Source organism: Carassius gibelio, chromosome A20, assembly GCF_023724105.1.
Source record: "Carassius gibelio isolate Cgi1373 ecotype wild population from Czech Republic chromosome A20, carGib1.2-hapl.c, whole genome shotgun sequence".
NCBI classification, from domain to species: domain Eukaryota; kingdom Metazoa; phylum Chordata; class Actinopteri; order Cypriniformes; family Cyprinidae; genus Carassius; species Carassius gibelio.
The window spans coordinates 11,364,614-11,391,108 of NC_068390.1; the positions used below are offsets into that span (position 1 = coordinate 11,364,614).

The following is a 26,495-nucleotide window of genomic DNA, read 5'->3' on the forward strand; positions in this document are numbered from 1 at the left end:
CCACGATTTTTCCAGTAGCTAACAATTCATGTTTGGCTGGTTAGTTAGATAGTTAAATAAATATTTGAAGATTTAAGATGAATTTTACTATTGAAATTACTATTGACTATATGAAAAAATTTACATAATTATAAAATCGAACAATTCACGCTACCTTAAGACTATGTCTCAATATGATCTTAATAATATCATATTTTGCTTGAAAACAGCTGTGGTGCCTACTATTTTCATGGATATATATATATATATATATAATATCCAGAATTCTGATAAACCGAAACTTCTTTCCAGGCATGCAAATCACAATATTCCATGCAGGTTTTCCATCACCATCTACTCAAAGTTGTTGATTTGCTATTGTTTGACAATATAATATTACATCATCAAAAACTTTTTTATGTAAAGAAAAATAATTACAAAAACTACAAAATGCATATACCTCTTTATTTCCCTTTTTCTCTTTTTAACAAAAAATAAAGTGCAAATAAGAACAGGAACACCATGCAGTGCATAACTTTTAAAATACAAACCGCACACAGACAGGAAGTGACACGCGCACCTGTACGTTACAGACATGTAGACACTGATAGGCAGGGGTCGTCTCCCAGCAGGGCTCGGGAACAGGCAGAAAACACATTATTTTCATGTTTCACACATATGACACTACACTGGAGAGACAGGGAGGGAATAATATCCAGCACAAATGCATCTACATAGAGAAAAAAACAACACTCAACATGAACTGAAGCCATGGCTGTTGCACTAATGGCCCTGTCAAACTAATGGGGGACTTAAGTTTTTTACCAGATTCAACAAAACACAGCTATAAAGCTGATATAACATATATTAAACTGTCATAAAAAGACTTTTGCTGTCTGGTCTCTAAATATGACAAATATTAACCACAACTGCATAAAGCTTGCACACATTTCTGCTATTCCCATACAAATCTGTCACTGATACTAAAGGGATAATTCACCTAAAAATACAAATTCTGTCATCATTTATTCACCCTACATTTGTTCCAAACTTGTATCTTCTGTTGAACATACACACACAGAAATATATTTTGATGATGCTGGTTACCAAACAGTTGCCGGTAGCCATTGGCTTTCATAGAATGAAAGACAGTGGCTACCATGAAATGTTTGGTAACCAGCATCTTCAAAATATCTTATTTTGTGTTCAACAGAAGAAAGAAACTCATACAGGTTTGGAACAATATGAAGGTGAGTTATTTATAAGAAATCATTTTGGGGTGATCTGTCCCTTTAATGTTGTAGCAAAATCCAGCAGCAGGAGGCGATAAACTCTCTAAACTTTCTTTCTCCAAACACATAACACTGATGCTCAGTGTGACCAGGAGTGAACTCCGGGATTTGTGGGGAAAATGTTAAGAATACATAAAGGCTTTACATTCTGGAAGGAATTTCAGACTGTGCAATATTTTCCCACCACAACAACACCATAATCCAGTCAAATCTTCGGACAAAAAAAAATACATTAAAAAAAGAATGTCCCGCAGCAGTGTAGTTTCATCTTAACTGATCAACTTTTTTCGAGGTATCATATCTATTGCATTTCATACAAATTATATGAAGTGATCTGTGTGAGAACTCTCCATCTTTCTGTTTTACATTCAGTCACAATGGTAGAACTGCAGCCGTGTATCATACAAAAAATACAGCATACTTATACAAAACACACAGACGCTCTGCTCATGCACACAACGCTAGCCATTCAACCATTCCTTACAATACAAGACAAGATTCAGGAAGACCATCACATTTATACAAACACAATTTGTGATAAGCTTCGTCTTTATGGATTACGAACCAGCGGGACCGAAGATGAAAATGACTATGAGATCTAGCTTGTTTTTAATTACATTTATATAGCGCTATTCTGGGTACTCAAAGCGCTTATTACTAGTTCAGATGATTCAGATATATTGATTTTTCATTGCATATAATCTGGATATAGTATTCACTCCTCTCGTTTTCAGTCATGCACTGTTATTTCCCAGCTGGCTGTGTTGTAGTTGTCCATTCATACACGTTGGCACGAAGACAACTACAACAAATCCACTTTCTGAATCCCCACCTTCTTATGTAGTTTGTTCACAAGCAACACTTAAGAGGCAAGCTTAAATAAATAATAAATATGTGTAACTAATAAATAAATTGGATTTACTCCATACAAACAACCCCACGCATAAACAAATATGTTGATTCGAAACAATAAAGTTCATAATCTATTTAAGGCATCCCAGGGAAGGGGTCACGTGGCGCACTCTTGGCTCGGGTCACTTTATGTGTTCTCATCAGATACACACCATCTATATCATGTTTAAAACAAGTCTACTTCAGTATGCTACCAGTCAAACATTTCTGAACGTCTCTTCTGTTCACCAAAGCTGCATTTATTTGGTCAAAAATACAGTAAGAAATTGTCAAATGCTATTACAAATTAAAATAACTGTTTGCTATGTGGATATATTATCAAATTTCTTTCTAGGATGCAAAGATGAATTTTCAGCATCATTACTCCAGTTTTTAGTGTCACATGATCCTAAAAAGCAAAAAAAAAAAAAAACATTGAACACAGTTGTTCTGCTTCATAATTTGTGGAAACTGTGATATATTTAATTTTGGGGGGATTTTTGGATTTTGAATCAAATAAATCAGTCTTGGTTAGCATAAGAGACATTCATCAGCTATAGAAATGACATTGATAGCTATATAATGTATATATTCTTAAAATATTGAGCTAATTGTGTTATTTAGAAAGAATGCTTTAACAGTGCATAACAGTGTGTACACACACACATGCATAAACATTGTAAGTTATTAATATACTTAAATTTTGTCAAATTCTTTGTAAAATAATTTTAATATAGAGTTAAAACCTAGGTTCTAAAACAAATAATAAACTCAATAAAGCTGATTGTGTCACAGGACAAATGCTTTAATAAGGTCTTCATGGCTCTCTATTCCCAAGCATTGGGAACATTTTAAGGCCGTCTAATGAAAGGCTCACTCGTATCAACAAAACGACTGGCACATTGTCTACTTCACCCGTCTCTATTCTTTGTGTGCATTTAAGCCATATCAAGGCACAACATTGAAGCTCTTTGGCTGCTCTCATCCAGCATACTTGTCTTTCTATGACAGGAGCACAGCCCATGATGCAGGCAAGGCCTCTGAGAAAGACACAAATAGGTCACGGTCAGACTTTTCCACTGCAGATGGTGTGTATTATCAGAGATTCACTGTGACATTCTCAGATAAACGCTTTCTGAAGACTGCAAGCCAAACCCAGAGCACTCAATACAACTTCTTCACTCCATAAATTAACACTTAAATAATGTGAATACTTTGTAAAATAAGCAAGAATCTCTAATATAATTAAATTATAGTCTTTTCTCTATATGTATATATACTATATTTTTTGTATATGTCATTGCAATCAATAGCCATTAAACTAAACTATACAACTCAAGTGATCGATATGAGAATATAAATATACTGTATAATACTTGTTGCAAAAAAAAGTGTGTATATAAAATCAGAAGTATGTTTATAGTTTTTCAGTTATTTAAACTTATGACGATGAGTTGAACCTCTGACTCAAGTGGCCCTAAAACAATTCTGGACCGAATGAATATCATTGCATTAGATAAGACGAAAAAGTAGGGGGGAAAAAAGTCGGTTTAAAACAATAAAACAATGCACTGTTAAAAATAACAACTTAAGTAAAACTAAAATAAATAAATAAAAAATAAACACTGATTTGAACATCAGAATTGAGCCTTTATAACAAAAATAATTACAATAAAAAAAAAAAAAAAATTATATTTAGAATTTATGTCAGTGAAAAACCTAAGCAATGTTTGCAATTATAAATATATAAAATTGAATTTTTTTATTTTTATAAAATGAGGCATGATAAAGTGATGAAAAAAAGATTTTAGGCTTGTGATACGATTACTGGTTAAATAATGCAATGACTTTCGTACATTTGTAGGTGTTTCTTTTGTGTTTAAAACTCTTTAGGTCACCATATGTCTGTACCGCTACTGTGGGACTGACATAAAAGCACCCCGAATCCAGAAATCACATCCCATAACCCTTCACCTTTTGTCTGTAAAGAGGAAAAGACCATCAGATGGTGGTGTGTTTTGATGCTTTGGGTCTCAGCGAGCCAGGGTAGTGATGAGGCTGGCACACATTTCGAAAAAGTCCATGGTGTTGCTGCCCTGCCGCGGTGCCAGGAGAGGTGAGCTCCCGGTCAGAGAGCCCGGCAGAGAGCTGCTGAGCTGGGGCATCTCAACAGCCACGCTCGCAGAGTCGATGCTGAGACGCGGCCGATGGAGGCCGGCCGTAGAGCCAGAGCGCTGGGGAGTCGACGACCCTGACTTGTGCTCGACTGCATCGTCTGAAATTGACCAAAATACTTTTTTATTAGAGAGATACTTTGAAGAATAACATGAGCTTAATGCATCTGGAGCAGAGCAATACCTAGGATTTTTATACAGGTCTGTGACAAAAAGTAGATCTTCTACTGAAATTGAATAAGTGAAGAAAATATTGCAAATAACTAAATGCAATCTTGCTAATATTAGGTGTATAAGAAACTGCCTAACAACTGCAGCAGCAAAATTATATAGAATTCCACACTTCACATACTGTATGAAGACTTGGTCTCAAGTTAAAGGTACAACAAAGGTACAACACTGAAGCCCATTCTTTCCATAGACAGTAAAAGAAATGGACACAGCGACCCCATTGGAACTCAACTGAGACAACTGAAGCCCATTTTTATCATTTTTTAGCACTTCCGTTTCTGACGCGCAGACTCAAACGAAGCTTGACGACGTCAGCAACCTGTCTGACTGATGTAAATCTTCTAGTAGCTGTGCGTGCAAACTGGCATCGTTAATCTTGCAGAGACGGCGAGCTTGAGCGGGGAGTTCTTTGTCGTGAGTGAGCAGGAGTAAGTATTCTGATTAATTATTTTGTATAGTATTTTAAAATGTAACGCCAGTACCCCATATTAAGTTAATTGCCTGCGAGCTTCTCCTCCTGTCTGTACGGTAATGCGACAGAGAGCCGAGTGGTTATGACGCAATCGTTAGCCTATTTTTTACAAAAACAGTTTCTACGGGGCCATAATGTAACATAGAAGGTAATGGAGCCCTTTATACATTGTCGTGTATCTTTAGAAATAAATAATGGACAAACGGAGTCTTTAAACGCCTCAGATGTAAAGTTATTCACTGTCAAAGTGACGCCAAAATGAATGGGAGTCAATGGGAATGCTAACGCAAGTGAAGTTCTGCTACAAGATGGCAGCACGCGTCCGACTTCAACTTCCGGTCGACTTCCTTGCAGCCTGATTCTTTCCCTGAAAGTAGTGCCATTTTCCAAGTATGGTAACCCATGGGTATTGAGGGTGGAAGTGAGCACTGTTCATTCAGTCCCTCCACCTACCGATCCTGCCGGCACTAAGACGCGAACCTGTAACCTTCGGGTTACAAGTTCGATTCTCTAAGCATTAGGCCACAGCTGCTCCAAAGTGTTAGAGGTGGAAGTTTTCTGTCTGTGATATTTAGTGCAACTACTTGTCCTTAAAACATTTTTTTTTTTTTTTTTTTTTTACAAAATGGTAGTATTATTTCAGTTTCTGTCTGGAAATATACTATATTTCTAAAGTTTGGACTCAGTAAGATGTTGTTTATTGAAAGAAATCAGTACTTCATATTCAGCAAGGACACATTCCATTGGTATTAAGTACCTGCAAAGACATTTATAATGTTACAAAAATAATAAATAAATCCATACATACATACATAAGTACATACATAAAATGTATAAATGCTATTATTTTCTTTATATATATATATATATATATATATATATATATATATATATATATATATATATATATATATATATATATATATATATATATATATATATATATATATATACCAAAAGTCACAAAAAGCCAACTTAAATTAAAAGTATATTATTTAGTTTTGGAGTATAACTTAAAATTAATAATATAATTTAATTATAATTTTATAATATCATACTGCTTTTCCCTTTCAATAAATGTCGATCTTTGTAATAAATAGCTGCTATTTTATTTCAGAAAGGAGATCAACATTTTTAGGGTTCTGACTGATCGATGCTCACCATCAGTGCTCTTGAAGTCGAGCAGGTAGCTCCGATTGTCCACCTGGTAGAGCTGCAGACTCATCTTCACAAAATTCCCAGTGACCTGATTCCTCCGGCGAACTCTCAGGTGATAGGGGTTCACCACCTAAATCCCACGACACATTGACACATCTAGATTCTTTCTCACTAATCAAACGTGCATACCTGTGTTTGTTTCTGAACCACTCACCTTCCACTCGTACTCCAGCTGCTTCATGGCACGATAGACCTCAGCCATGATGTCGTAGGGTTTGCTCTGGCTCCGAATGCCTAGGTGCCACTTTGCTTTCTTTACCGTTAGCGGTTTGGGTCGGGTAGTGTTGAGGGCGTCCAGAGGGCATCGTGCCTTAGGGCTGTCGGCCAGCAGCGGGGGCATCCGTTCGGGGTGAGCTTTGACCCCAGGTGGCAGATGCATGCCCTCCTCCATGAAGGAGCTGGTTGGGGGACTGGAGGCCAGGTAGAACTCGCTGGCCTGGTTCATGATTCGGCGATTGTCGATGATGAGGTGGTACGCCACGGCCAGCTGGTCTTGAGGGTCTCCGCTGTAGAGGCTGCTCATTACATCGGCTTCAATGCACTCAAACTTCTCACACACCTCGCGCACGGCCTCCTCATCCAGCACTGAGGTGTCGTACGAGGGGTCCTCGGGGAAGAGGTAGCAAGGAAGGTCCTGCTTAAACCACTCATGCTCTCTGTTATATAGAAAGGAAGAAAATAAAAGTTCTGCACTACTAAAAATGTATTTGTTGAAATAATAGTATATTTATTTACTCAAGTTGAATAAGCGTACGATAACTAATAACCTGATGTCTTTGATAGTAGCTCTCTTCAGTGGGTCCACTTGCAACATGAGCATTAGTATACTGGCCACTGAATGATTGAGGTATTCTGGGATGTAGAAGACCCCTCCACGGATCTTTTTGAAGAGGGTGGGCACGTGATCGTCATCAAACGGCAGAGTCCCACAAAGCAGTGCATAGAGAATGACGCCACAGCTCCAGATGTCCACCTCTGGACCAGCATACAGCCTGAAACATGACACATGTCACTGAGTGTGTGTGCTTCTACATTGTCTCTACGTGTCTATTATGTCTAAATGGAGCGAAAGTTTTCAGCGATGTAAAGATCAACATGGCAAACAGTATAACGTTAAAAAATGTATGATATGTGCAGTGTTTTCAAGCAGTCCATAGCGAAGACCTTTGAGTCGCAAAATAAAAGATCGCCTAAAAATGAAATTGACTTAAAATGTACTTAGACCCAGGCCATCTAATATGTAGATGAATTTGTTTCTTCATCTGAAAAGGCAATTCAGACTCCACTTTGGTTTACAAACCTCTTCTATTTCTGCACCTATAGCAGCAAATTTTGCTTTCTTACCATCATTAATGGATAGGACTTTTTCTCAGTGGTCGGCATTAGGTATTATAACATTTAAGGATTTTTATATAGATAATGTATTTGCGTCTTTCCAGCAATTACGGGAAAACTGTGCAATGCCCAAACACAATTGTTTTAGATATTTGCAAGTTCGTAGTTTTGTTCGAGACACGCACCCTCAGTTTCCTAGTCTCCCTAGTGTTACTCCCATTGACTCCTTCCTCAAACCTATTCATGTTATGAAGGGTATGATCTCACATTTTTATGAAGAAATCTGCTCCTTACGTGAAAGCTCACTTGCATCTATTAAATCTCAGTGGGAGGAAGACATAGGAGAAAATATTCCAGAAGAACAATGGGAAAAGATTCTAAGTCGTGTGCACTCCTCATCATTCTGTGCCAGACAGGGTCTGATGCAGTGTAAAATCCTTCATCGCAGCCACTGGACCAAAGTTAGACTTTCTAAAATATATCCTGAGGTAGATCCCATGTGTGATCGCTGTCATCAAGCCCCTGCATCTACTGCGCATATGTTTTGGTCTTGTACATCTCTACACAAATATTGGTCTTTGATCTTTAAAACATTATCTGAAGTTCTTGGAATTTATGTCCAACCTTTGCCTGTCACAGCTCTATTTGGTACTCTTTCTCTTTCACTTGACATGCCCAAATATATGACTGATTTTGTAGCTTTTGTTACTCTTCTGGCGAGACGCCTAATTTTAATAATTTGGAAATCACCTACACCTCCCACTCATTCTTCATGGATTAATGATATCTTTCATTTTATCAAACTAGAAAAAATTAGGCATACAATAAAGGGGTCTTCTGACAACTTTTATAAAATTTGGGGCCCTTTTCTAGATTGTGTAGGGAAGTGAAATGGTTTTAAACACCTGTCTATATCCCCTCTGGCAGTAAAGAATCTTCTTACACGCAAGATTAACCTGAATATGTCTTTGGATGACCAAGCTTTATATGGCTTCTCATTTTTTTATTTATTTCATCATCTCTCCTTTTTTTTTTTTTTTTTTTTTTTTTTACTTTTTACTTTTTGGTTTATGTTGCTGTTCTTGCTTATTGTTTATACTTATGTCATTGTTTTATTCTCTCATGCTGAATGCTGTTTGGACGTAAGTTGCATCATATGACGGATCCATAATTGTATATTTCCTTTTTATTATTCCTTTTTTTATAACTTAGAATTAACTTTATTCTGTCTCTATTTGCTATTTGGTTGTTTCTATGAACAAAAGAGACGGAATTGATTGCATTTATGTGATGTTACAATGGTATCTGTGGTTGTGTGATGTACTCTGTTTATGTGAAAAAAAAAAAAATCAAAATAAAGTGGGGAAAACAAATTTTTGTGTGAAACAAATCCATTATCACTGTGTTTTAACTTTAAACCGTCGCTGCGGGCCAAAATACAAATCCATAATCCATACTAACACTTCCTCCGGTGAAAACCTCCATCCCCTGTAGTCCTCTCACATCAAAATACACAACTGTTTTTGCTTCTGAACAGTGCTTGATCTGTCCATATTTCTCTCCTGATTCAGACAAGAAAGCAATATTATGGACAGAGGATATGTAGCTCAGTCGTAAGTAATGGTTTGAAGTTATTTACAAACGCACAGCTTTTCACTTCACAAGACATGAACTGATGGACAGGAATCACGTGGATTACTTGTGAATTATTGTGATGTTTTTATAAGCTGTTTGGACTTTCATTCTGATGGCACCCATTCACTGTAGAGACATTTTGTGAGCAAGTGATGCAAGTAATTATGGTCCAGATCTGTTTCAATGAAGAAACAAACTCATCTACATCTTGGATGGCCTGAAGGTGAGTAAATTATCAGCAAATGTACATTTTTGGGTAAACTAATGCTTTCAGTGTGGCAAATATTGATGCTTTTTCTGGCAAAGAACTGCTCGTGTTGTACATGATCTGTTTGACTATAATACAATTGACCTCACCTTCCTGAGATGACCTCTGGTGCGGCGTAGTTTGGTGATCCGCAGCTCGTTCTCAGGAACTCTCCATCTGACATCATGTTTGACAGACCTGACAAGCAGCGCCACATAACATTTGATTGGTCAAGACCAGCTCAAGTAAAAAAGAAAAAATATTTCAGAGTGGGTATAAATGCAGTGGGATCCAAGCTATATCTGACAAATGGTGAATTTTAATCCAAATAAATAATGAAATAATAAACAGTAATAAATAATAGTTGTAGGTTGTAAAAAAAATAATAATATATATATATAAAATTAGATGGAAATTAAAAAATAGAAGCATTTTCCCTAGTGGTCTCAAATTTTTGGACACCACTGTAAATGTGGTGTAGCTCAACACATCTAGCTGCAAGGTAGATTCATGTATTTTTCTCTTTGCTTCTCTTCTGTCTGTGCTCTTCTGTGGATAATCAAACACCATGCCTCATACAAACCACATGAGTGGACGTGCAGCAAAACCGCAGCCGGTTGCCTGGTAACTATCCCTCACTGTCTGCACAACATTAGCTTTCCATGTGTGTGTGTACCAAAGTCAGCGATCTTGGCATTCATGTTGCCGTCCAGCAGGACATTTTCAGGCTTGAGGTCTCTGTGCACCACCATGTGTCTGTGGCAGTAATCTACTGCTGAGATGATTTGCTGGAAAAGACGTCTCGCCTCTGTGTCCTCCACCTGCACACGAGACACAAAAGAGAGATTACTATGTAAAACATTATCTTAAAAACAATCATTTGCTCTCTGTGGGTTTAAGCTCTGTGTATTGTATTTGATACAGGACTACCCTGATACTTTCCTGAAGTGATAGCAAGAATAACTTTTATCTTGTTAATATTATTTCAAAATTAAAATGTACTGTAATGTTTAATTGACTACTGTTTACATTAAAAAAAAATGGAAAAATCATATTCTTAAGTCACATTTAGGTAAAAAGATTGACTCAATTTACATGAATTATTCCTATATCCAACAATGTCATGTCATCAAAACATTAAAAACAATTTGTCAAGTGTTGATGAATTAAGAACTCTAAAAATTAAAAAGCTTCCGATCAAATTTCATTATAGTCAGCTGTGTGTTTGTGCATGTGAACTAAACATGTCCTGCAACATGAACCAATCAGGCAGTGCCAAATTGTAGGCAACCCAGACAACACAAAGACTGAGCCCGATGGATGAACCCCCTGACCCTTCCCATGAACACTTCACTGGATCAGCTGCTGTTTGGATAAACTGGATCCCTGTAACCCTAACAGGTTCGGAAGACTCAAAGCTTAATTCATGCTCAGATCCAGACCAGAGCCACAGAAGTACGTAGTTAAGTGTCCCGAGGCTTATAAAGCAGATTTGGGCTATTAGGTGACTTACACAAAAATAATATGCCATATTTCTTAGTTAGGGAAAGTCATGTTTCCATAATCAAATATATCAGAATGCTAGTTTAAGAATGAATTGTGATATTTAGTCATTTTCCAAAGCTGGTATGATATGTGACTTTGAACACAATGTGAGTCGCTGTCGCTGGCCTTTCCCATGAATCTAAGAGCCTGGTAGCCTGCAGCTGACCTTATTAGCAAACGTTTAACGGTTGATTCTTACCCTTCCATTTTTACAAATATAGTCAAAGAGTTCCCCTCCAGACACATATTCCATCACCATGAAGAAGTCTGTGGGAGTGCTGATCACCTGATACCTGAAACACAGCAGAGAAAAGAACCACAGAAACTCAACAAGAGGCTTTAATGTTGATGCTTTTAACATACAGCAATACAGAGCTCAACAATAAGGACGACTTATGGCCTGAAGGACACATGCGTTTTTATACCTTGCAAACTGAGAAGATTCCTGTGGTATGCAACACAGTTTTTTTTGCAAATTCATTTGATTAAAATGTTATAAAAGTTATCTTGATTTGTGATGGTCTTAGATCAACGAGATGAAGACTCTATGTCTTTGTTTTCCAGCAAAAGTGAATTAATACACTTTATAGCAGTCATGGAGTTAAATATTATAGTCATATAATTTAGAGCTATTATTTAAAAACCCAATAAATTAATTTAAATTATTTAAGAGTCAAATTTGTGGCACATAATATATTTATAATTTTAAGTAAGAATTATTTAACTTTTAAGTTAGAATTTATACATATATTTTGTTTATGGAACTAAATTGAATTAAACTTAAATTGAATTCTTCACTACTACATAACAAATATGTTGCTATAAAAAATGTTTTGCAAAGGAGAGCTTCAGTCAAGGCTGTCATAGAATGTATGAAAACATCTCCTTATAACTCAAATGTACTGGATAACAAGACAAGGCCATCAGCACGTTGAGGAGTATTACACTACAGGTCTTAGAAACAGAAGTGTTATGAAGGTTAGAAATGTTGATCATAATTCCTGCAGGGACACCTACTGGCAGTCTGTTTCATTGTTGTCCCTCTTTATATTCAACAGAAGAGCCCTTATAATGGAAAACAGCCTTTCAAACAGCAGTAGAGAAGGACAAGGCCTGTATTCCTCAGAGGGGTTTAATATTGAGAATGCTCAAAGAGTCTGGGATACCTGATGTGATTTTAAATAAACATAATGTAATTTTACAGAATCGAATCACCAAAAAAGAATGATAAAAGAAGAAAACGGAACATCTGCATTAAAACAGAGCAAATACAAAGAGACACACAGTACAGAAGCACATCAGGGTCTTAACATGGAATGTGTCCAGAAATGCATTATGATTAGAAACAAGGTTATTAAGAGAGAGTGGAGAAGAAAGAGAGTGAGCGATTGAGACATGAGCAGATAAAAAGATTATGCTGTAACATAATCCACATACTGTAAAAGCCACATACTGTAGAAACCGGTTCACTGAGATTGTGCCCTAGTGGCGACCCGTTGAAATGTACTATTACTATAACTATCTCCTTAACTTCTGATCACATCAATTCTGAAATGAGCCAATGTGCTGTGTGGCTGAGCAAGAAATGCAACGCATAAAATGAAAAGTCATAAAAGCTGAAAATCATTCTACTAGAACTTTTCCTCCAAATTAAAATGTGTAATGTATCTGGTTGTCTTTATACTTTTGTTATGAGACTTTTAGTTTGTAGATTGTCTTGTTCCTGTTTTCCTATGTGTTCACCTGTGCCCTATAATCCAATTATCCCTTGTGTTTGTTTAGTTTCATTCCAGTTTTATCAAAAAAAAAAAATTTTGCTTCACTGAGATTGTGCCCTAGTGGCGACCCGTTGAAATTTCAAGAGCCTGAAAAAGCCCGAAATAATGTGCCTTTTGCAGTTTGACATGCGCTCTGAGCTATTTTTTCAAAATTCGTAAAACTTTCAAAGATTCAGAAAGCAGTGTTTTTCTAGTGGTCATCCCTAATTTAAAGAAGCTTTACATTTTTATGCGATTTTGTGCGGAAAAGCAGTAATATTAGTAACACTAGTGGATGGAGAACATATTACTTTTTATAAAGCCATTTTCCACCTTCTCTCTAAGAGTGACATTTGTGTACTTTTATTTGTATAGATTCATAATAAAACTTTGTGCTTTTGTAAATTAAAGAAAACTAACAGGGTGTGCTGTCTCCGTGATCTTCATTTAGAAACACACAGACATGAGAGATATATCTATATAAAGCTTGACATGACTACTTTTAAACTAAACAAGTCTTATCGAAAACAAATATTCTGTGATAAAGAAATCCATATGAGCTAAAGTGATCCCTGAGCTACTTTTTCAAAATTTCAGGTTTTAAAGCTTCAAAAAGCAGTGTTTTTCCAGTGCTCATCACTACTTTAAAGAGGTTATTATTTTGTGCTGAGATGCTCCAAAATAAGCAACACTATTGGATGAAAAAACATATTATTTTTATAAAGCCATTTTCCATCCACTTTCTGAGAGTGACATTTTCACAGACCATATTGTCTAATTATATATATATTCCTGTAATGGCAAAGCTGAATCATTACTTCAGTTTTCATTACTCCTTCAGAACAATTTCAGAAAAAGCCATTTTTGCAGTTCAGTTTCTCAATAAATTGTTGTTTTGAATTGGAGAGCTAGGTTTTGCTAGAGAACATAATTGCCCTACCAGTTTCCAGCACACACCAGACTGGACCAGCATGGAAATGTAAGCAGGTCAAAGCTGGTCTTTTCAGTACGAATCATTAAAACCAATTATTTGCACTTGCCTAACCACATAGGGGAAGTAAATCTGTTCTGACATCTTCAATCAATTGGCTTTTGAAGTATTTGCCAAGAAAAAAAAAAAAAGATTTAAACCATTATTCCAATCAAATATTTGTCATTAGTGATGTTGAAGCTAATGAAAGTAGCACACATCAAGTACATTCTGTCAGCACGTGTAATAATCTGTGTAATACTCCTAAAGTTTTAAGAGCACCATATTAAAGTCTCTTGAAATTGCAGTCTTTTGAAATCTTTATGAAACTTTAAGTCATAAAACAAGGTTGACAATCTGCTCTGCACAAACCTACTCATCATGATTTTCACCTGATTTCTTTTCTATTGATTGTGTTTTTCATGTTTTTATGTGTGAGTGACTCACAGCTTGATGATGTGTGGATGTCTGAAGAGCTTAAGGTTTTGAATCTCTCGTTTAATTTTCCCCACAACATCGAGACTGCGGATCTTCTGTCTGTTGAGGATCTTCACGGCAACTTTATGTCCTGTTAGCTGGTGCTCTCCAACTGTTGGCCAAACATACACACATCAATGAAGCCTCCATCACCAGCGGTTTGGTATTGTAAACATAGCTGATGAAAGATAAGTTGTATTCCAAAGAAAGCAAGCATCAGCGCTTTCGGCCAGCAACCTCCAACATAAACCTTCTAAGAAAACAAAGAAAGAGAGGAGACTTTCCTTTCAGGTCTGAGCCCTCCATTCAAACAAACAAAACCAGATCTACTCTGAGTTTGGACTTTCACATACTAGCCTCTAGATAATTGCTTATATAGCATTAGATACTGCTCAGCGGAAATTATGAAAACAAATACCTAAATTAGTTTGACTTGTTATGTTATCAGTCCTGCATATTATTGTAGCAAGCATAAGATATTTCTACAAAAAAGCAAAGGTGGGGATCCACACACGCTTGTTCACATATTTGAGAAGACCTCCCATGAATTGACGTTGTTCTTTAGTTATAATAACTACACTCTGACCTACCCTTAAAGTGGGTATTTTCTTGTGTTTTTTGACTTTTATGCTAACAAAGCTGCATTTATTTGTTAAAAATAATTGCTGGTTAAATAAATATATTTAATAATGAACTAAAAAAAAATACTACAAAAAATGACAAAGTTTGGGATTGGCAAGATTTTATGAAATCTTTTTTAAATATGTATTTAATTCTTATAAAGGCTGCATTTATTTGATAAAAAAATATATATAATACAGTAAAAACTTTAATATTGTGAAAAGAATGCTATAGTTTAAAACAACTGTTTCTTATATCTAACATAAATATCTAATATGGTTTAAAATGCAATTTGTTCTGATTTATTAAAGCTGAATTTTCAGCACCCAAAAGTGCATTCAGTGTCATGTGAGCCTGAGATGAAAAAGAAATCTATGCATGTCCTTAATGTCGGACATATATGAATATGCATGAGTATGCATTTTTTTAATTATTATATATAGTCATTTCTATGTGTGTGTGTGTGTGTGTGTGTGTGTGTGTGTGTGTGTGTGTGTGTGTAGGTCACATTACATTTTAACATTGAGATTTTTGTTGATCTTGTTAACAGCCTTATTTGGTAAAAAAGTACAAATGCTGATTTGTTGGAGCTATTTCTCTATATTCTGACCCTTAATTTGACTTTGATTGGTATAACCTACTGTAATGGTAAATGGTAAATGGACTGCATTTATATAGCGCTTTCAACAGACCACATGGCCATCCAAAGCGCTTTACAATTTGCCTCACATTCACCCATTCACACACACATTCACACACCGACGGCGGTGTCTGCCATACAAGGCGCCATCCAGCTCGTCGGGAGCAGCTGGGGTTAGGTGTCTTGCTCAAGGACACCTCGACACTTGGTCAGGTGGAGCCGGGGATTGAACCACCAACCTTCCAGTTTGTAGACAACCTACATGAACCACTGAGCCACTGCCGCCCCATAATGTAGTAATGTAGTCAGGTCGATTCCATCAAATTAAGTAATATTTCAGACCTTAATAGGTTGATTTTTACAGTGTCAAAACAGGATACTTCATTCAATGCCAGAGCTACATGTACGAAATAATGAATAGTCAGCTGATAGAGCAGCACCCATGTCTACTAACAGTTGAAGGGTCACTTGCGAGCGAATGTGCTTCCCTTGTGGATATTTAAGTCCAGTGACACCCTAAGTATGCAGTATGGAGGGCATTTAAGTGACTATATTCATATAACAGCCAGCACTGCTCTAATGCAGGACCAGCAATCTTTACAGGCAAGGAATAAGCAGTTTTTAAACTGTTAATAAACTGTTTTCAGTATTACGGTGGATTATTTGTTAGCTTGTGTGGGTTTCTCTGAAAAGTTACATCACTTGAATTCACTTACTGTAAACCCCAGTCATGGGATCTCATGTGGAGCCTAATAAGGCTATTAGACTTGATAAAATCCCTTAGCCTCTCCTCAAGGATGTTTGCTCTACTGGTGATTGATAAAGTGTTCAACCTGATTTTGGATTTGTCTCAAAATTCAAAAAGCAACCTGTCTACCTAGACAGCAATAACCCCTGTATGTAGTCCCTTCATTATCTAAAGGAAAAGATTTTCTAGCTGTTCATTATATCTGCTCAAAAATGCATTGCATTTTTGTGGTAGCCTATATTTTTTGTCTTAATCAAAACAACCAGGTACCTTTACATATATAGTGGTAGTGTAAAAACTTGCGCATATAGCTTGGGAGGGCTAATCAGTTAGCAGTGTGCTTAGCTAGCTTAATCAGCTAGAAGCAATCGTGTCCAATGGGATGCACTTTTTTTCCAGGTGTTTCAGAACAGCGTAATCGAAACCGGGTCATCGGGCAGGCATGGCTTATTTGAGGACCTGCATAGGTCAACGATCTGCGCAGTTGGGGAAAAGTCATTTACTTTAAATACCTGTCCTGATCACAGGGGTTTCGTGTTAAATACCTTTTTTACACAGTAACAACAGATACCTGTCCTGATCACAGGTGTTTCATGATATATGTATATATGTTTAATTGTATAGCAGGACATGTTATGCCTTCTCAGCGTGAGAAATACAAGGTGCGGTGTGTGAGCGTGTGAACTGGTTGAAATGTGTGTGTCTCACGGAGAATGCATGAGACTTCATACAAAATTTACACAACACTATACTTTGTGTTACCTTGGCATTTACATAAAACTAGTTAAAGCTGCTACATTCGTTTATATATATATATATATATATATATACATATATATATATATATATATATATATATATATATATATATATATATATATATATACACAACAGATGGGGGAATGACAACAAATTTCCCATCTTTCCCTCTTCTGAACAATTTCTTGATATTTTTTCCTATTTTGGTAAGTCAACGCTATCATGTTTTTTTTTTTTTTTTTTTTTTGCCATATCATGCCAAGAGAACAGTTAAGTGCCTGGCCACTCTTTATGAAGCACTGCGAATGACATAAGAGTCAGTTTCCCTGACTGTTTCTTTTCTCAACTATGGCCCTCGAGGTCCAGTCTTGTTCCTTTGTCTTTTTTTCTGATTTCTGAATGCTTTTTTTGCTTAAAATAAAAAAAAAATATCATTGTGATCTACCTTGTAGCTGGCTGTTTTGGTTTATGGCTTATAACTCTTGAACAGACTTTTTAAAAGTCCCAATGGGAAAAATACGTAAGGAACCAAGGGCGCTGAAAAAGTGGATGAGCTCCGTTGCACTCTATAGAATGGCGGTGGGGTAACATGAGAACATGATTCCTCAGTGGGCCCGCTTGTCAGACCCCTGGGTTCCTGTAACAGCTGAGAAAGAACCATTGAGATGAATGGGAATGCTTTACAGTCTAAAAATTCTGCACACGCAAACATGCTTTCTACACAGGCATCTCCGTAGGTTTGAAAGCACAGCATTTGTTGTTCTTGAGGTGAAATAATGCACACAGGGCAACAAGAAAATTAACCATGGTTTTATTATAGTAAAAGTGTGGTAAGCATTTTTTTTTTTGACTTATTGATAACCATTTGTATAACCACAGTTTTACTACAAATACCATGGTTAAACTATGGTTTGTGTAGCAAGACCATGGTTAATTTGTGGTTACCATGGTTTAACTAGTAACTATTTTACTATTTTATTTTTATTTTTTTTTATTTGTAGTAGTAAACCCATGGCTAGTTTTCCTAAGTTGTATGTGCACAGACTATAAGGCATTATTAATGAGAGCATATATTTTAATGCGACACATAAAATTTAATATACACGTGCGAAACGTCATTTGCAAAATGAGCGGCATTGTCGCGCTTAGAATAGAAAATGATTGCAAGGTCAAGAAGCGCTGCAGGTAAAATAATATACTAAATAGAATTTGTTCCGGTGCTGCTTTTATAATAATCAGAAGAATATACGTTTGAGATAAACGTTTTAAAGATTCAACAATGTGGGTGATGGACATTTATGAGAGAGAGAAAAAATATGTTAAAAGAGCAAAGCCCAATGAATGATCGCGCTTCAGGGAGCATGACAATGCATTAAAATGAGTAGAACACCAAATATTGTGTCGGCGTAAGTTCTGTGAGACATATATTTTCCCGAAATGCCAGACAGTTTCCCAAATGTTGTGATCCTAAACATTTACACAAACACGATTCCAAGTGTAGCGTCTACTGTGGTGCTGAAAGAATTTCCAGCTCTACGTCGTATTCACTAAGAGCATACGCACTCTATGCGCCTGGGGGTCATTAGCGGAGGCCCTTCCTACGCAATCTCCACTACGTAAATTGCGCAGAACGTCCGCCGGCAAGTTCAGCACTAGCCACCGAAAACATACGTTCGCACTTCCATCCCATGCAACATTCAAGCACGAAATGAATAGACTTAACTCTTCACTTTTCCAAATGTCCCGACTCCCAGCGTGTCTCCGAGGATGTAGTGTCCTATCTTTACCCTGCCTTCGTGTTTCTGCTTTTCAGCCATTTTACTATGCGAGATCCTCGGGCAGGCGGGATTGAGCTTTACTAAACCCTTCTAAGTGCTGATCTGAAATCAGCTTCACGGGAGCTCTGTAAGCTCTACACATACAGACAGCTCTCGGATCAGCTGATAAGGCGTTAACTGGTGGGAAAGGGGGCGGTTTAGGTAAACAATTAGCCTAGTCTGTTCCCCTCACTGGTTCCCTCACATAGCCTACACGTCACCTTTACCTACTATTAAATATAGTAACATTTCCACTTTATCACTGATTGTTTAGTATAGTATTTTTGTTAGTTTTTAGATACCATTATAGTTTTATTCATATTTTGAATTGCTTTTTATTTTTATGTTTCTAATTTATATATGGTTTTCATTCATTTTATTTCAATTTTAGTTATTTTAGTTCATCATGTTAAATGAAATGAAAATGAATAATGTTGCTTTGGCGACTAGCTGTAATATATATTAATTCCTTCATTTATTGTAGTTTTAGTTAACTATATACCCTAACTATAATAACCATTTTATAATAACATAATTACAATATACAATTTTATTAGATTTTTGTCTTTATTTTATAAACATTGTGACATTATGTGACATTTGGTGGACATTTAAGACTATTTCTAACCATATAACACATTACTTCATGGAGTAAAATTATATAATAAAACTAGAAAAAACATAAAGAGATGTGTGTCGTTTAAAGAAACAAGACTAATGGTGACAAGAAATTGTTATTTAAAATAAAAATAAAAAAATCATACAATTTCACATCAGATTTTGTTGTCATATAGTTACAAAAACCTTTATAATATCAGGCAAAATCAAAGTCAGTCTTCTTTCTAGATGCATGTAAGTAATACTAATAGTATTAATTCTAACTGTATTTTAATAGTTATTAGTAGGCCTAAGTGAACGTGTTGAATTTAAATGTGTTGAGCAGATAAAATTATTCTTATAAGCTATATAAACATTAAACTTATTTGAGTCTATTTGTACAAGTAAACCAGTGCCCTCCAACATATATTTTAAGTTGTACATTGCCACAATTTTATTTTTTACTTGCACAGTCATGGATTGTCAGAGGTTGACTTATGTGTAAAGGCTATATGGGCTGTACACAACTAATTATATATATATATATATATATATATATATATATATATTAAACAACACTGCACATTTTGCCCGTCTCCTTGTCTGACCACACTTATTTCAAGTCTTGGAGTCTGGGAACCAATGGTCTGGTATTATTACATTTGTATTAGTGTATTACATGCTTTTCACCTCTAGATGGAAGCGCTTCATCAGTGCTGAGGTGGAGGGATGTTACGGGGCATCCAATTTATCTGCATCCTTACTCAAGCCAAGATTAATTTTATATTTGGGGGTGGGGGTTATATAAGAAAATACATTGGGATATATCCATAAAAAGAAAGAAAGAAAGAAAGAAAGACACCTTTGCTGCGATAGCATAATTATTTCTTTCTTTCTTTCTTTCTTTTAGGTCTCCTGCAAGTTAAATTGATTCTTGAACACCACAGTTATCTTATATAGTGCCTAGATCCTCTATTGGAATTGGATCTTTGACACAACCATTGTAGGACATTCTCCTCATTGTGCTGTTGCTAGTCAAATGTTAATTGAATCTCTATGGGAGGGATAATGATGCCAAAAGATGAACTTCTACCAGGCTTACATTTTTAATGAACACTTCTTTTGCAGCATTTCCCTGTCCTTTAGATTTTCCCATCCTTTAAAGGTCCCGTTCTTCGTGATCCCATGTTTTAAGCTTTAGTTAGTGTGTAATGTTGTTGTTAGGGTATAAATAATATCTGTTAAATTCTAAAGCTCAAAGTTCAATGCCAAGCGAGATATTTGATTTAACAGTATTCGCCTACAACGAACGACCCGTTTGGAATACATCCCTCTAGTTCCTACAGTAATGACGTCACTAAAACAGTTTTTTGACTAACCTCCACCAACATGAATACACAAAAAAGGAGGCGTGGTCTTGTTGCGCTCCGACGGAGAAGAGGAAGAGTTGCGTTTGTGTTTGTCGCTGAAACGCTGTTATTTTCATCACCGAGTCCAATCATCTTTGTTTGGCCTTCCCAGGGACACTGTACTTAGAGATCGATGGTTACAATTTATGTTTAACCCGGTTCCCGAAAATTATAATCCACATGTAAAACTATGTGCAGCACATTTTGCTAAGGAAAGCTTCCTCAATCTCAATAACTTTAATGCCGGATTCACACAAAGATTATTCTTGAAAGATGGAGCAGTTCCCTCTTTGTCTGGAGAAGGCGTTGTTTATGGACCACGACCGGTAAGTGTATTTTATTATTTAAGTTGGTGCGTTTAACAGTTTCTGTAACTTATTACACAAAGGGCAACGCTGTTTAGCTTTGTTAACTAGATGTTAGGGATGTGCAAAAAAATCGAATGTGATTTTCATGTGCATCTCATCAGTAAAGGCGTTCTGTGATTAGAAGTACATCTCCAGCACGTGCGTTCAGATCAGGATTGCCAGGTTTTCAAAACAAATCCTGCCCACTTGCTTCTCAAAACTAGTCCAAAACTAGCCCAATTGCGTTTCCAGGAGGGAAGCGCGCACTAAGCTGGTGTCGAATCACAACACAGGAACCGCTGGCACAATCAGAACTCGTTACGTATTTCTGAAGGAGAGACTTTATAGAACAAGGAAAACATCAGCCCGTTTTTATGACAGTGAAAACAGCGGAATACAGATAAGTGAATTGTGTGAAAAATACTGTTTTTTACACGCGAAACATGAACACGTGTGATATTGCACACTGTAAACACAATCAAAGCTTAAAAAAGCATGAAAAATGGGACCTTTAAATTGAATGTGTTTTTCGATCATTCACCAAATAAATAAATAATAACAGGCAAATGGTTTAATAAACTAAAAACTCATACATTTAGGACAGCACTGTGGACAATCTGAAAATTTGCCACAAAAGCACATTTATTTGTATTTACAAATTTTAAAGAAAATGCATTTTATGAATACTTGTGATATTTTTTCATTACTTAAACTATTTATGAATAAACCATAGAATATCAAGGGATTAAATTATTTACCAGAGGAAATCAAAACCCACATCCTTTCTGTTGCCTGTAACCCTCTTTACGTGTCTTTCAGGTAAATGATTCTCTCGGTGTAGTTGCGGTTAAGAGCCACGGCTGCTGGGGGCAGTGCAGTGCAGCTCGCTCTGTCCTGGAGGAGGGCTGAGGACTTCATTCATTCAGGACAGGAGAAGGGGCTGAGCGCTTACTGAAGGGAAGGAGGTGGAGACCAGTCCAGAGAGTATTCATAAACCGGAGTTCATCTCCTAGTTTTAAAACTCCGCTCCCAGTTCAACCTTCAAGTAGCCTAGAACTAGATCAAAACTAACCGAGCCAACGCGACTCGTCATTCAGAAAGACTGCTCCGGAACACTGCGGCTTCACTGGGCAAAGTTGAATGAACTTGATTGCGAGGACAACTCATTGTTTTCATTAACTTTTCAGGACGTGTTCCCACTTTAAAGCCTGGACTTTAACTCCCTCAAACTCTATACGACACGTTCGTGCTGACAAGACCACTGAAACGAACCGCTGTAGTCAGTCTCTGGGATTTTAGGAGAAAGACTTCAGGAGGAACTCTCAAATGCAAAACTATATGTATGAGAAGGCGATGGCATCCGAAGCAAGAAACGGAGGAACATCCACGTTAAATAACAACGGCGTAGACAACAGCAAGAGGAAACTCTTAATAGCATTAGACATCTTCTGCCTTCTTCTGGGTGAGTTTCCAACACACACAAATTTGCAACAGTAAAAAAAAAAAAAAATTCACTAATGTGAAAGTGATGATTTTTTTATGGTATTTATAAAGTTGTTTATGTATTATTTTAAATATAGATAATAATAAAATAACATTAAAATAAATCACTTTTATTATAATTGTTATTGTTATTCTTATATATATATATATATATATATATATATATATATATATACAGCAGTACAGAATGTTGAGGTGATGAAAATGTCAAATTGCAGAGAAAAAAGTTAAAAAAATTGTACATGTTTTGTGCGAGAAAATGAACCTGGTGGAATAAATGTTCCCGACTAAAGTTAAACTGGTTGAACTGTTAATCCAAAGGAGAGCATGAAAGCTGAAGTAAATAAACTGCCATTTATTGAGATGACAATGCAAAAAAAAAAGTCTTCATTGTTATCTTAGTGAAACAGAGGAATAACCGTTAAGTGCTCTTATCACAGCCAGTAGGATGGGATACTTTTTTTTTTTTTTTGCAAAGTTGGCACTGTTGTTGATGTAAACCACTTGTTTGTTTTTTGTAAGAAACATAATTTGGATTGTTTTAAAGAAAGCCTTCTCACTCATCAGAAGAAGGAGGGGGTTATTGTGGCCCCTTTGCGCCCTATTGACATCTTTTGAAGTGGCAGATGAATGCTTATTATGGTTAACCCATCACATAAATGTAACAGAATCATCTGTAGTCAAAACAAGCTTTGTAAACATGGCTTTGTTCACAGCTTTTTATAGTTGCGACCCAACAGATTTTGAGGCACACCATCATGACCATATGAAATTAATTAGCATATAGTTTGTTATGAGCGCGTTTATTTGTCTATGACATACATGTCTACAGAGGATACACTGTAATATCTGTAAATTGCTCTTAGGTGCGTGCATTTTTCTTTATTTTTTGCTTGTGAGTTTTTCACATGCTTTCACCAGCTTAGCGTGACATTGATGAAAGTGTTGCCTAGTAGTTAAAGAAGTGCACTTGTTAACCTAAAGGTTGTAGGTTCAGACCAGCAATAGATGAACACAGTTGTGCTTTTGAGCAAGACATGATAACTCCAGAAAGACTGTACCTGAGATCCGTATACGGCAAGGCAGAATTGAATCACTAGGTGAATCTGCTTCGTATCGTTTGGTTCAGATGTCTGGAAACCATCACAGCGTCGGGTTCTCATCTTTTCGAACCCTCCTCCTTCAGAATGAAAGGATTAACAAACTTCAGCCCTCATCTTTACACATTATTTTAGGAGAGACCTTCCAACCCCCCGCCAGCTGGCATATGCCTCATTTAACTCCAGCCACGGCATCATATCAACTTTCTCTTCGCTTTCAGGGGCAGAATGAATCCCGCTGCTTTTGTTCCCAGGAATGCGGAGTAGAACGGCTTAGACGTGTCGCTTTAGAGAAGCAGGGCAAGGCTTTTGTAAGCAATTAGAGTCCACCGTTTTAAAATGCCTGTGAACCTTCTGCAGCATCCAAAACGGTTGTCAGGCTTTCAAAAGAGATGAAATGTTAGAGCAGTTGTAGCCGAGAGAGGAAGAACATTGCTGATCCAAGGCTGTTTGATAGCTTCGCTTGAAATGGTGGTCCTAAATTAGAAATTTACAGCGAATCTGGTGACTAATAACTTCCTTTTTCCGCCGTATCATAAATGGAAACAAACACCCAGATCTTCCGGTGCATTTTTTATGGTCTCTTTCAAATGCAACCAATTTGAGACATGTTCTCATATGTGGTTTACAGTTATATAGATGCACGTTGTCCATATGTGACAAGTTCACTACACTTTTACAAATAAAGTTTCTTTACTAGCATCAGTGGTTCCATGAAGAACCTTTTAACTTACATTGAAACTTTCCATTGCACACTGGTTCTTTTTTGATGGGAAAAAGGTTCTTTAGAATATTGAAGCGTTCGAAAAATGGTTCTTTTTGGAACCTTTAATCTTAAGAGTGCAGGGACGTTCAAGTTATTTGCTTTATAAGGAAGGCATATACAAACATGTTCTTTGTCATGTTTAATATGATACATTTTTGGTGGTCTGGGGGGGGGGGGGTGCAAAAGAGAGGAGACTCATTTGGAGGGGGATTTGAAAAGGATGCCTGAAGAATGTCTCTTCATGAATAGGCTTTGTTAGCGCTGAAGCTGCGGCCCATTCACTTCAGACACTTGAAGTTCCATCTGTTGTGAAGATCTGTAGATTAGTGCGTTATCACCATCTTTCCCTCTCCTTGGATTTCTCTCTCGCACTCTCACCGTCTCCCGTATCAGATACGGAGCTGATAACCTCTTCTATTCACACTTGTCTCTTTTATTAAAGTGAAATCCGCTTCAATCATTAGTGTTTACACATGCAGTCCATCCACACTGAGACGGGTGATGCTTTTGTTCCTGCTCATTAGTAGTTTATCACTGTTGCCATTGTTTACGCAGTGCGTCTCATGCATTATGAATGTTAATGAAGACTAAGAAAGCAGCCAGACAGCCTGTAGTATGTTTAGCGTTACCTCCTGTTGAGATGAAGCTGAGAGGCTGCAGCTCAGCTCATTAGCATACAGTAGTTATAGCAACGCAAAGGGGGCGTGTCTCTGTGAGTCCCTCCCCCCAAAGGGTGTCTTGGGTGGTGGGTCGCACACATTCCTGCCCATGCCACTGATAGCTGAAATAGTTTACATACAGACAAAAACAGCCACCCAGACTCTTCCTCTCATCCACACTGACTGTTCCAGATGTCAGTGGTTTGCTTGTATAAATGGTTGTGATTGAAGTTAACATTCTCTTAATGAGTGAGCGTAAAGAACATATTCAGGTTTTCTTTCACCCCAAATCCAAAAATGTTATATATATATATATATATATATATATATATATATATATATATATATATATATATATATATATATATATATATATATATATATATATGTATAATATTTTTTATACATTATTGCATATATGTATATATATTTTTTTATTAATAGTAATTAATTGAAAATTGTATTTTATTTACATTTTATAATATATAATTTAACAAATAATACTATATGTATTATTATTATTATTATTATGATTATTATTATTACAATTTAATATAGAACATTAAGTATATTAAATTGTAAAAATACAATTATTACAAATATATGTATAATATGCAACACGTGGCATGGATGCTTTCTGCTAGGTTAGCGATTGGTGGAAATGCTTGTTGGTGTGCTCTTTGTTCATATCCCACAGATGTCAAGCATACTTGACTTACCAGAGACATTCAATCCAGTTTGCCGGTCTGAAAGGTTTGGCCAAGCTGCTTCCTGGTACCTCTCATGGGAGACATCAATTCTAAAAGAGTTTTCTTGTTTACTTGCTGGAATGGAAACGAGAACTTATGGAAATGGAAACAAGAACTTAAATGCTGCAAGATATCACTACCTTCGACACTGCGTGAACAACTTTGGCCCTCAGTCGTTCAGAATTAGTCGTGTAACCTTTTGAGAGATCAAAGTGAAGGAAAAGGTTTCGGTCTCGTGATTTATGGTCGTTTTAGGTGCTTTTAACTTCTCCTTTATCCGTGACATTCCAAGAGGGCGATTTTAGAGTTATGGAGTGCTAGAGAACCCTTTGGGAGTCTCTCTCATTTAGATCGGACTACATTAACCTCCACCTCTGAAGCTGAGAAGGTCTGGCCCACCTCTATAAATATTTTTCAGAATTTCTCAAATTCTTCATCGCAGACCGAGGGCGGCTTTCACTCTTGAAGTGACATCTGGTATAATTTTCGGTCGGTCTGTATGCAGGGGCAAATGCAGGAAAGGGAGGGAAGAGGAAAAGGTAGTCTCGCTAGGCCAC

At 36.6% G+C, this 26,495-nt stretch overlaps 2 protein-coding genes across 5 annotated transcripts in view; one reads left to right on the plus strand and one right to left on the minus strand.

Annotated features, from left to right (window-relative positions):
* Nucleotides 1-430: 430 nt before the first annotated feature.
* On the minus strand, nt 431-24,640 carry LOC127938724 (5'-AMP-activated protein kinase catalytic subunit alpha-2). 3 transcript variants are annotated; one of them, XM_052535548.1, is made up of 9 exons: nt 23,726-24,640; nt 14,194-14,335; nt 11,219-11,312; nt 10,151-10,295; nt 9,585-9,672; nt 7,025-7,249; nt 6,412-6,913; nt 6,201-6,327; nt 431-4,437 (listed from the first exon to the last, which is right to left on the minus strand). In XM_052535548.1, exons 3-9 carry the CDS (start codon nt 11,276-11,278, stop codon nt 4,196-4,198), a joined length of 1,389 nt encoding a protein of 462 aa, XP_052391508.1. In that variant the 5' UTR covers nt 11,279-11,312; nt 14,194-14,335; nt 23,726-24,640; the 3' UTR covers nt 431-4,195. The 3 variants fall into 3 exon arrangements, with proteins under 3 accessions (XP_052391508.1, XP_052391507.1, XP_052391509.1); XM_052535547.1 differs by lacking the exon at nt 23,726-24,640 and adding an exon at nt 18,715-18,849; XM_052535549.1 differs by lacking the exons at nt 11,219-11,312; nt 14,194-14,335; nt 23,726-24,640 and having other exon boundaries at nt 10,058-10,186.
* Nucleotides 22,063-26,495, plus strand: part of LOC127938725 (phospholipid phosphatase 3) — a 33,794-nt gene continuing 29,361 nt past the window's right edge. The window contains exon 1 of one of the 2 annotated variants that reach the window (XM_052535552.1): nt 22,063-22,623. In XM_052535552.1, the coding sequence (XP_052391512.1) occupies nt 22,488-22,623 (136 nt within the window). In that variant the 5' untranslated portion in view covers nt 22,063-22,487. The remainder of the gene's footprint in view (nt 22,624-26,495) is intronic. The other variant, XM_052535551.1, reaches the window with a different exon arrangement.

Excerpts from the sequence above, each read along its gene's own strand:
- LOC127938724 (XM_052535547.1), bottom strand. The coding sequence starts at position 18,808 with ATGGCTGAAAAGCAGAAACACGAAGGCAGGGTAAAGATAGGACACTAC. Across the intron at positions 11,313-14,193 it reads CATCCACACATCATCAAGCT|GTATCAGGTGATCAGCACTC; the intron begins GTGAGTCACTCA and ends GCTGTGTTTCAG. Across the intron at positions 7,250-9,584 it reads CCAGAGGTCATCTCAGGAAG|GCTGTATGCTGGTCCAGAGG; the intron begins GTGAGGTCAATT and ends GTCATGTTTCAG.